The sequence below is a fragment of the Chlamydotis macqueenii genome, chromosome 1 (genome assembly GCF_036417535.1).
Source record: "Chlamydotis macqueenii isolate bChlMac1 chromosome 1, bChlMac1.mat, whole genome shotgun sequence".
Lineage (NCBI taxonomy): Eukaryota > Metazoa > Chordata > Aves > Otidiformes > Otididae > Chlamydotis > Chlamydotis macqueenii.
This window is the reverse complement of record NC_141556.1, coordinates 32,664,005-32,676,283: the sequence shown is the minus strand read 5'-3', so window position 1 is coordinate 32,676,283 and position 12,279 is coordinate 32,664,005. Positions and strand designations below refer to the sequence as shown.

At 37.0% G+C, this 12,279-nt stretch overlaps 1 protein-coding gene across 1 annotated transcript in view; it reads left to right on the top strand.

Annotated features, from left to right (window-relative positions):
- The window catches only part of ADAMTS20 (ADAM metallopeptidase with thrombospondin type 1 motif 20), a 98,226-nt gene that overhangs the window by 79,324 nt on the left and 6,623 nt on the right, over window positions 1–12,279 (top strand). Inside the window, exons 29-34 of the mRNA XM_086740014.1 lie at window positions 6,631–6,798; window positions 8,073–8,246; window positions 10,883–11,053; window positions 11,492–11,692; window positions 11,872–12,001; window positions 12,155–12,249. Of these exons, the coding sequence (XP_086596140.1) occupies window positions 6,631–6,798; window positions 8,073–8,246; window positions 10,883–11,053; window positions 11,492–11,692; window positions 11,872–12,001; window positions 12,155–12,249 (939 nt within the window). The remainder of the gene's footprint in view (window positions 1–6,630; window positions 6,799–8,072; window positions 8,247–10,882; window positions 11,054–11,491; window positions 11,693–11,871; window positions 12,002–12,154; window positions 12,250–12,279) is intronic.

Sequence of the window (12,279 nt, the reverse complement as noted above, 5' to 3'; positions counted from 1 at the left end):
TACTTAAAGGAAGGAACAATGGTTTGAATACTTTTAGCTGGAAAATGCCTGTTTCACGCTCAAGTGTTGCAAGGCAGTTGCAGCTAACAGGGAGGAGGCAGGAGCTAGTTCTAATATGGCACATGAAAAGTTTAAGTAACTCTCAACTAAGTAATGCTCAAATAAATGTTTTAGTAGTGTCTTGTGCAGTCAAGGTCCCAGTCTACTCCTAGCATCATTTTAAAAGAGCCCAAACAAAAGCAAAGCAAAATAAGGAATTCATTCACTACACTCCATCAACAGGCAGGTATTTATCCATCTCCAGGAAAGCAGGACTCCATCACAGGTAACGGTTACTTGGGAAGACAAACACCATAACTCCAAATGTCCTTCTTCCTCCTTTTTCCTCCAGCTTTTATGGCTGAACACAATGTCACAGGGTGTGGAATATCCCTTTGGTCAGCTGGGGTCAGCTGTCTGGGCTGTGTCCCATCCAAACCTCTTGTGCACTCCCAGCTTACTCACTGGCGGGGCAGCATGAGAAGCAGAAAAGGCCATGACACTGTATAAGCACTGTTCAAAAATAACAAAAATATCCACGTGTTACCGACACTGGTTTAGTCAGAAACCCAAAACCTTGCACTATTCTAGCTACTACAAAGAAAATTAACTCTATCCCAACTAAAACCAGTACAGTTACAATATTGCTTTTAGCCACGATAATTTATATTTGAACTCCCCATATCTCTAATATGAATACTAAGAAAAACTGTTGTCTGCTTTTCATTTACTGGTCTCTTTTTCAGTATGCAAAAGCCCACTGAGTTACCAGCTAAGCTACACAAAACACTCCCTTGAAAGAAAAGGTTAAGAAAAGTTAGAACAAAATCCACCAAATAATCCAAGGTCTTCAACTTTTCAATGAAATAATAACAAAACCAAAAGAATCAAAAAGCTTTTACTGAAACTGTGCATGTCAGCTGCAGAAACAGCCTGAATTTGGTAGGAACCGGTGATGGCATGCCTGTCTGAGCGTCCATCTGTGCCACAGAAAGCACCAAGATTTCTGTCAGGCTGATCCTCTCAGAACTTTTATTACTATGAAAAAAACCCAAACAGATGAATCCTAGTTACCAGCATTATGGAATGACTTTGAACAATAGTAATCAAGTCCAGCTTTTTACTGTAGTTTTATGTTTATAAAAGAACCTGACATATGGGAAATATTACTTTAGCCAGTGTTGAGACAAGTGCTAGAATGTCTGTGTAAAATGGTTACAGGATGGTTTTTTCAACTTGTGTTTTTTTAAAGAAATGTTCATATTTCTTTTGAGATTTAAAGTTCTTAGGGATTTTTTTTTCTACACATGCAATCTGAGGAAAATATATGGAAAATATACTCTCCATAAGCCTCCAATTGTATGGAGCCTTGTACAAGTGACACCATGTTACAGATGTGTTGAGCCATCAGGACTATGTGTTCTTGACCGTGTTTCAGCTTGAGTGAAAGAAGGTCAAGCAGCAAGAGTTAGGTGCGGTTATACTTTCTGCAGTCAGGAAAGTTAAGCTTTGGGGAGATCACTACCAGAGCATCTCACAGAACAGAGTGGGCACCAAGCAGCAAGAGGACCATATTCTGCAGATAGGATGTAATAATGCGTTAGGAGATCCAAGGAGGAGCACAGGCTTATGAAGGGCAAAATTCAGCCTTGTAGGAAGCGTGCTGTAGGCTAAATGCACTAAAAGGACATGAGTGGATTCTAAAGCACAGAACGAGGTCCCTGTCCTGTACATGTGAGAATTTAATGCTTCCTTTCAGCTTTGGATCATCAGTAAAAAGCTAGTCAGGCAGGTGTCTTAGGTCAGAGTGTGGCAACTATCTAAGGAAAACATTGATGTTAGGGATGGAGCTCAAAGTAAGACACATCACTGTAAGCTGTGTTTAAGTGTCTTTAGCCACTTGAGAGTCCCAGTCTGGGATGTTTTATGAACAAACATGCCTCACCTACTTGTCAGGAGTCACTAGTGAGAAGCTGTATTGGACAAGAGTGTTCTTCATTTCTCTTGCTGAAGGCGGGTCACTATCCAATAAAGAACACAGCTGAGCCTGCCTGTATCTGATGCCAAGGTATTCTGGGAGGAAACAGTCCCTTTAAAGATATATTTTTATATATTTTCTAAGGAGCAAAGCCAGGATATGTCCAGTTTCAGGAGAACACTGTACCTACAGAGTAATATACCCTCTTGAACTTTCCATTGATGATCCTGGATCATCTACATCCAAGATGAGTGCATTAGCTTTTTCATGTGTTAAAGAAAAAGGAGCATTTCTCTTTCTTCAGTTGCACTATAAATGTCATCTAGCACTGTGGTTTGTAATGTGCCTCATTCACTTTCTGTGCGCTCAGTGTACTGAGCAATTGCTTTATTTTTTTTAACTTGTTAGTGGAAATAGAGGAGAACCCATCTTCAGGATGCTGATTGTCCTTACAGGCACGTAAAGCACTGAGCTGGTCAGTCTGTTAAAGGATTGTGCATGTTTGTAGAATTAGACTGTTCAGCACCAAAGGAACTTCTTAAGGTCTTTGACTTAAAGGCTCAGGGCAGCCTAGGTGCTTCGGTAACAGGTACATGTGCAAGGCTTTAAGAATAACAAACCGGTAATTAGTTGCCTAAAAGTTATCAAAAAGTCCCACTGACATTGTGAAGGGTCTAATCCTTAAAAATATTGAGGTTTCTCTTCCTCAAATTGATGTTGGTGGGAGAGAGTTACTGCAGCAGATGTAAGAGTTTGGCCCTGTGGACCATGCTGAAGCGGGCAGAAGCTGCTCCACGCAATTCCAGGAGATGCTGTAACCCAAGCACCTGCTTCTAGCAAAGCTGCTTGGAGGAACTTCTTAGTCTGGCAATTTTCTTCTTTTTAAATTTGGGCAACTGTATTTTAGCAGTTTTACAGCTGCTTAGTGTCTGGGGTTTCTTTAGCTTTTAAAAGTATCAGGATCTTTCATTCATTCAGTGAAACAACAAACACACTTTAACCTAATGAGTAAAACTTCAGTGTTCTTTCATGTCTTAAGTAAAAAAAAAAAAAAAAAAAAAAACAAAACCCCAAACAACAACAACAGAAAACAAACAAACAAACAACAACAACAAAAACCCAAAAAACCTGCCTTCAACAACTTCAAATGCTCATAAATTGAAACCTGTAATATCAGGACACTAGTAAGTTACCTCTTGCACAATGATGTTTGTTTTTCAGTGCATGATTATTCAACAGGAGGTTTTGATACATGGATGCAAATACAGGATAAGATCTGTAACCTGAGGAATATGTGAAAGAAGAAGACACCAAATCTATAGACAAAAATGTATATAGATTCTCTATTTTTGGAAAGCTTCCACTTTGGAAGGATTTAATGCATTTAAGATTTTTCAACATAATCCCAACCTGTGAATGTGCCTTTTGAAGTTGTCAAAGATAATGTTAAATTAACATGGAGTGAAAAACTGCCTGGAAAATGTTATTTTAATGTGGATATTTTCTTGGTACGAGTTTCCAACATTCTGTAACTTATTATCTCTTACAGCAAGAAAAAAAATTCAGATTATCTATCCAAAGTTATGTTACTAGAAAGGTGAATTGTATTGGTCATTAAATGAATTTTTACAAATACAAAATTATTTTTTAAAAGAATTGAAAATAATTTCTACCTGCAGATTTTAAGTATCTTTCTTTTGTTTCTGTACTTTACATTAAGATAACAGTAAGTTTCAGCTAGTTGGAGTCATCAAAGATAAACAGTATTTGAGTGAAAGGAAGTTTAAATACAGACATTGCTCTGTAACTGCTAAAAATATCTTACTGTTATGAAGGGCTAATTTAACACGCAAATCTTCAACTTCTTTCTTTAGAAGAAAGATAGTACAAATAATTAATATTAAATTAGGCCATTTAAAAATAAGAGCTATAACTCAGTTGAGTTTAGACCAATGAAGAAAAAAGTTACCCAAAAAGCCCAGACCCAGTTCTAACACGTGTAGAAGTAAACATGTAATGGTGTATCAAGTGGGTAGAGATAGCATTGGAAGATCTTTAGAAGACTGAGATGCAGGGTAAGAGATTTCTTTGCGTATTCTATTGCTGTTAGCAGCCATTAGCCCTGTACAATAAATCTCATAAAATACATCTGTACAGGCTGAATAAATAAATTTGTGTGTATATAGACTGAAAAGTGTTGTCTTGATATGCAATGAGAAATTACAGTGAGATTATTCTATGCTGTAGTAACCTCACCTCCTGAAGTGGAAATTTAGGACAAATTCTTTCATTGCAGTTCTCAGTCTGGAATGCCATCTTCACAAGGATTAGAAGGATCTTGTGTTGTAATGGCCCTCTGGAGCTTAATTTATGCTTCACAGGTAAAGGCCATTGAAGAAGGAGGGGCATGAGGTGTTTTCCTAATACACTGTAGGAGGAGGTTAAGAAACTCTGTGCTGCGCTTCACTTACATATGACTGAAGAATAAAAAGGAAGAATCTTCAGAGTTTAGGGATCCTTTATGTCTATATTTTGTGACTGAAGTTTCTGAGGGGGAGGGAAAAAAAAAAGCTTTAAGGCTGGATAAAATCAATTATTAAGATCATATCAGTATTCTAGTTTTTATGCATACGTATTATCTTGCCTGCTTTGATAATTAAACCCTCGGAATTCAGAGCCAAGTTTTCCGAAGGCCGTTTGTAATTATATGGTTTGCAGAGTTTTAGGTTTTCTAACATACATTATTCATAGATGAAAGCAAAGAAAGAATTAAGTTTCAGGTAATTTCTGTTCTAGGAAGTATTTTCCTATCTTAAAGTAGTTTCTAAATTAATGAAACATAAATGAAGAGTATTTTAAAATTATAAATTGAAATATTTTGCTGATAGCAAAATAATTTAATTTAGAAACAAACATTGTTATGTTGGAATAGTACAGCAGACATATAAAAGGCAAGCTGTGACCAAATCAGTACTCTTATCTTTTTGCAAATAATAGCTGCTTAAGAGAAACGTGATGTTCACTCTCGTGTGATAAATTAAATTTATTACTTTATTCTGCAAAGATTTAAACATATTTGCAGTTTCAATTAAACCTTTAGGATTACATATATAAATGTTTAAGGACACATAGGAATCCCTGTACTATTTGAGGACAAGTGAGTCAGCTGAGATTCTGTTTAGCAAAGTATAGTTATTGTCATTGTGAAAAATGTTTCTTTCCTAGCAGGTTTTTTTATTATAGTTGCTTGTTCTAAATTTTAAAAACTTTTCTCCAGCTATTGTTCTCAGGAAAATATTTGTCAGGTTTTGTACTGAAAGCAGTTTGATTTGAATTTCATTTCCTGAAAACAGAAAAAAAATGTTTGTAGAAGTCCTTGATTGTCATCTATATAGTGACATAGATGACAAAGTAAGATAAAAGGAAAAGAAATATCTTAGGTGCTTTGTAAGAACATTTATATTTAAATCCTTCTTTTCACATCTACTTAGAAATTAAATTTTGATTTGAGTATTAATTCCCTACTTGATTGTGTAGGAAATGTTTGTTTGGGTGTAAAATAAAGTACAGAGGAAATCCTAGAACAAATGAAGCATGTTGTTTTCCCAGACAGAAAATGAATTAATTGCATTGATCAAAACTTTTTGATATGATGACAAAAAATAGGAAGATTAATGACAAGATTAAAATAATAATAATACTCAAGTGCTTATATTCAGAATGTTCATGATCCAAGATATGTCAGGTGAGTAGCCACCTAATTTGGAAGTGCTTCAGATGTTCCTTGTTTGACTGAAAGTTCCCTAGGATCTGCAGGTGAATAAATAGGGTGGCCATGATTTGAAGAATTAAATCCAAACCTCTGTCATGTCTTGTGGTGGTCCAGTAAAAAATCTAGAAAGAAATCTAGAAGAGACTGATCTGTTGGACACGCTCCGATCAGGGTGGGTTTCACAAAATACATCTGTGACCCCATTGGGTTTACATTGGAGGGAGGTCCTAGAACCGGTTGTGTATATCATAGCAACTTTCTGGAGGAAATGGAAAACTAGGGTGGCAGGACAAGGCCATGCCTCCATGGACTGCACCATAACCTATAGTGTCTACTTTATACCTTTTCTCTTGTTTCTGTGTCATATACAGCATTCAAAGCTGTAGGGAGGTGCCAGAGCAAACATCACTTTGTAGCCTAACAGCTGGAAACATACATACGCAGGATTTTGCATTTTTTCTTTCTTTTTAATGCTTATGATAAGCATAATGCTTACATGAAAATATCAATATACGTACTGGAAACAGAAGGCTGTTACAGTGAGTTCTTGTGAGACCATAATACCAAGCTGTCTTCTGCATGGATACAGATGGCTGAGCTCAGGTATTTGTCAATGACAACATCAATGAATGAACAAAATGTGAGGGATGTTTGGCATCTGATCAGTAACGCTCAGTATGAGAGAGCTTACACAGAAATACGTACGGTAGATGTTATGTCATAATACAGAAACTTATTCCTATAGTCATGGAGCCCATTTTGGGCAAGGCCACAGCTTCTTTTGGTTTTCCTATTGCTTTGAGACTTTTAGTAAAGTAATGAAATACACTTCTCTTTTCAGTGTTCTGTTTCCTGTGGAAAAGGTTTGAAGTTTCGTGATGTACATTGTTTTAATAGCTTCCAAGCTAAAATAGAGGAAGGAAACTGCAGACATTTGAAAAAACCACGAACATACAAAATATGTAGAGCTGGAAGATGTCCTGCTTGGAAGGCCAACAGATGGAAAGAGGTATGTAAAATCTGCTGTAATTATGTTCTCTATGAGAGTACAAGAGAAGATGATATTCATGATACACTGCTTCAATGGAAATAATTGTGGGGTTTTTTATATGCATATAGCAATGAAAGCTACAAATTAGCAAGTAGTTCATAATATTTTATTTTTCTTTTAAGAGTAATTAAAAGTTATTATCTCTGAAAACTGAAAGTATTTTGTAATCTGAACCTTGTACTGGATAGGTACTTAAGACTTTCCTCAACTTACCTTGTAAATTCAAGATAAGAGTAAATTTTTAAAGTTTACTTCTTACCTTCAGTGATTAATTCCGTAGTACCACTGTAGTTACTCTCATAGTCTGAATATTGAATTGAAGCCAGGTTTGTAGGGAAAGGACAGGTAAAAGGGCTTGTGGGCACAAATACTGGCCTTTTCCCTGGTTTAGTCTTGTAAAAGATCGCTCACATTGTTGTGAAATTGTGTATAACTCAGCACATGGCAGTATTGCACATTTCACTCACTCTGTCAAGATACAGTATTGATAAAAATGTGTTACCACTCTCCACAATTTGGCCACGCTTGACAGAGCAATATTTACTTTATGATTAGGCTTGGCTCTTCAGGTAGGCTTTGGGACAAGGTTGTGCTTCTGACTGGGGTAAAAGACAGACTGGGGCTGTCTATCTCAGCATGCCTTGGTATTGTAGTGAAATGTCTTTGGCCAGGAAGGAGCAAAAGAGGAATGTGGCAGGAAGGATTTAAGCTCCTAGGATTCAAAATCCTTAGTAGTACCTGCAAAAGAAAGAGAAGTATCCTCAAAGTACTGCACCATGTGCAAAATTTTTCTAACCTGAAATATTGATTTTTTTTTCCTTTCATTTTAATATTTGCATTTAAAAAAAAAAACAGACAAGACTGCCACTGTCTAATAAAGGAATGATGTAAACTCAGAATTTGAAGTGTTTGATCTTGCAAAACCAGAAACTTTTGCTTTACGTATGCCTGTAGTGATTGTTGCTACGTGAATTAAGATAAGCAGAAAGATCAGACTCGGTACCTTGGATGCATTTATTTTCTGTATTTCTTACAAATTTTGTTTTTAATTATCGATTTACGTTTTCATCATAAATTTCTTCAGATACAATGAATGACTAGTTATAGTATGGGCTGTGAAGTGTATTTTAAATAATATCCTAAGAGCGTGTAACAATGACAACTATATTGTACCACCTTCTGGGGACTGTCTCATTTCACACTGATGTGACTAATTTTGATCAATTTTTTAGTGTTCTGTATCCTGTGGAGTGGGGATTCAGCAAAGGGAAGTCTACTGTCAGCTGAAGGGCCTGGGTCAAGTGAGTGAAGAAATGTGTAATCACGGCACCCGGCCCACTAGCAAGAGGCATTGTTTGCTGCCTGCCTGCATGCAGTACCAATGGTTGGCCGATGAATGGGAAGCTGTAAGTAGAAAACTTTCAACTGGTGTGAAGTGACATGAGTGATGTCATGAGTTTTCTTTTTTTTTTTCACATTTGGATACATTTCTAGTAGCTGTTAGGTTGCAGAATAACAAGTGACCATCCTGGATATTCTGAATGTGAAGCTTGCAAAACTAAAGAGAGTGACAAAAAAAAAAGTCAAAGTTATAAAATATCGTTTAAAAAAATAACTTTTTAAGAATAGAAATACAGATGAAATGTCAGCTGGAAGAAAAAATCTCAGAGGCCAAACCTTTGGACAGCAGATTTTTTTTTTTCAAGATCTGTATGGAAGACTTACCAGGAAAGATAAGAAGCAAAATAAAACTTTGCATTCTCCTACCAAATATGCATTTTCATATTTAAGAATATCTGAAGGTACCTTAAACCGAGAACTGTCATTTTTAAAGTTGTGATTTCTACATGCTAAAAATTTAATAACTTTTGTATCCATGTATGCAAACATACAGACATATATAAAGAGGAGAGAGAAAAGCAGAAATTATTTATAATACCTGAAATGATGTACAGAAAAGTCTGTCTTTTACTGTAACATTAAATAAAAAACCCAGTTTGTGCAATTGTGGCATCCTAATAATCCGCACCATTAAATTTCCTAGGGCAAACCCCTTGAAACTTTGAATATGAAGACTCAGAAGTCTCAGGGACACAATGCTGTAGAAGTGACTACTGTTAATATATAAATCATTCGTTAGTGCTCTGCAAAAACGGGATTATATTCATGCAGTTTGGACATATATATTCCTCTGTTAAACTATATTGAGGAAAAAGTTGCAATATATGTTTCTTCTTCTTCATCTGAAGCTGTTAAAATCAGGAATTAGTGGAAGTGGCTCAGAATGTCCTTTTAGCACAAATATACATTTTTAAGAGAATAAGGGTGAATTTTCCTTTCCCGTCAAGTATTTGTATATTCCAGGTGGGTATTCTGAGCTCCCCACTAAAATGCATTGTGTTTCACTACATCAGCTATTTCTTTACTTTTTCCACATAAATATTGCTGTTTGCTTGAAATTCCTGTGCTCAATTCCCTTCTCTCACCAGATTCATGTATAGCTCTGTACATCTAGTATTAATGTACAAGTTCAAGTGTTTACCCATCTGTATTCCACTCCTGGAGCAGTACACCTTCCATCGAACTCGCAATATTTTGCCCAGCTGTCTCTGCTCTGAGCGCTTGTGTGTCATTTCTTTGCCTCACCAGCCACAGCATACCAGGAAAATTTCCAGATCTAGCCTTTCGCCAGCTTGCAGCTGGGAGGCTGGCTCATAGCAGCAGCTGGCGTTCTCCTACCTAACATTCATTTTCATACTAAAGAGAAGAATATCTACAAGACTAATACGTAAAGCATAATGAAAAGGAGTCTTCTGCCTGTCCCCTTTACCTGATGTCTGGGTTATTCCTTATGTGCTTAATATTCTGAGCTACTCCGTGCCATTAAAAGATCAGGTGTTTCTCTAAGTTATACCAGTCAACTGTATCCACATTTCATCCTTGATACAAGTCCACACAGCATTTTCATTCTCTGAATGACTAGATTTCTTAAAGGCTTAATGCATGTATGGCTTTCAGTGCTGGGCCCAGTCTCTTGTGGCTCTCCTGAACGGGTAGGTAAGCCTCTCACTGATTTGCTTTCATTGCTCTCTCTGATTTCCTGTCATCCTGTTTGTCACCTCACCTTCTCAAGAGAGAAGGCAATCACTCAGCAAGACTGGGGGATTATAAGCACTTAATAACCTAATCATGAGTCAATGCTTAAATTTCTCCTTCAGGTCTCAGGACCTGATATTGAGTCCAAATTACTATGAAGTTAGGTTCAGGTCCAACTATAGTAGGCAGTGTTATTCATTATTTCTTCTGCTGAGAGCGGACTTTGTGTATTTGAGCCTTCCTTCTTTATTACAGCAAGTTCAAACAGATTAGTTGAGACATCCATCGCTGGGGACATGCTGTTGACATGTGTTACTTAGCCTGTACCTCCACTTTTCTGGATTCTAGTGGCAGCAAGGCTCTCATCCTCTCCTGGCAGAACTACGATGACTCCATCTCACCAACTTGCCATAGGGAGAGATCTGAGGACACTCAGGGCAAAGACACAGGCTCAACAGATACTGCTGCCCAAAGCTACCACTGGCTTCATTAATAGGAGGTTTTGTTTTCTTTTCTTTTATCAGTGCAATATCAGCTACACGCTTCCAGGGGTTCTTTTTGTTTTGTTTTCAAGACAAACTTATTCCTTTCATATTTCACTGAAATATATATATTTTTTTTTACTCTTCCCTTTTCATGCAGAAGAGATTTTATACTCAACCTATCCTCTAGGTCTGATGTTTTCATTTTCTCCTCTGTCTCACCCAACACTTACTGTGTGATGTCATTACATGCTATTGGTTTTTTTGGCTGAATAGAGGTACCTGAACTTAGAAAACAAAGTAAAGCGTTTTGATTCAGTGAGTAATTCAGTCCAACACTGATAACAGATGTCATAAGTTATTGCTGTCTGGGTTTTACTGGTGTGTGACAACTGACAAATAACTTTGTTTTCTAAATGAGTAGTTTAAGTCCAAAAACTGTGACTGTTTTTTCTCACACTCAGTGCTCAGCATCATATAGAAGAAAGGAAATATACCGGAAGGTTAAGTGTGTGGATGAAAACCAGCTCCAAGTGGATGAAAGCTTCTGTGATCCTGCCACAAAACCTCCATCAACCAAAAACTGCAGGATAGCTCCCTCTAAATACATTGTGCTTACAGGAGAACTGTCACAGGTAAACTAATTATATTGCTCATGTATTTTTTATATGACTTTAGATGAAAGAGTGTTACAGTGCCATAATACACATATTATGTTTGCAGAACAAAAAATGTGTATTTTCATCTAAACATGGGTGCCTACATCTTCTCTACATCTTGAACCTTCCAATCAGCCATGATTTATTGTAGTGACTGTGTTATCAGTCTTCTAGTAGCCCCTGGACCTATGAACACCAGCTAGAGGACTGCTGCCTCTACCGCAGGATTCCCTTGCTGGTTCCCAGGGAACTCACTTGCAAGCTGATCTCACAGAAGTAAACAAAAATATTTTCCTTAATTTCAGTGAGGTGATGGATCGGTGCCTTGTTTCCCTTGATTTATCTGTAATTGGAATGCTGAAGAAAGGTTCAGTTTCATAGAAATAATGCCTGTGCTTGGGGGGTTTATTTCAGTGCTCAGCCAGCTGTGCATTTGGTTACCAGCAGAGGATCACATACTGTATTGGAATCCATTCTGTTCAAAATCAGCAGGCCCATGGCCTTCGAACTGTCACGTACAGAGAGTGCCCGGTAGAGCCATCCCCATACATTTATAAATGTAATATCAAAGGATGTTCACAAGCAGCTACCTGGAGAGTGGGAAAGTGGACCAAGGTGAGTACACATTTGCAAGCTCATTTTTGATAGCTGCCTCAAACACAAATGAATGCCAAGACTAATTTGCTGACATAATTATGTTAATTATTTACTACCTTCTAAACTAATTTGCTGACATAATTATGTTAATTATTTACCACCTTCTAAACTAATTCTTGATGGCTATCCATGTCTAGTGCTCAGTGTCTTGTGGAGTTGGGGTAAAGGAGAGAACTGTAGAATGTATGACAGAAAATGGCTTATCCAGTGACTTGTGCCTGCCACGTTTAAAACCAGATGCCAGAAAGATCTGCCATGAGGAAGAATGTAAGTAGCAGCTGCAATTTTCATCTGAACTTAATATTTTCCCAGGTTATTTATATAAAGGCTATAAATTGATTTGGAGCACAATGATGCAAAAATAAGTCCTAAAACAAAGCTCTGTTCATTAAATATTAATATGATTTATTCATTTTGAAGGTGAAATTTTTACCACCTGCAAAGGCATCCAGATTAAAAAAGGGATTAGAAAGGATGGTGAATACCTACTTAACATTAAGGGAAGGATGATAAAGGTACTCTTAATATTTATGAGTTTTTATGAA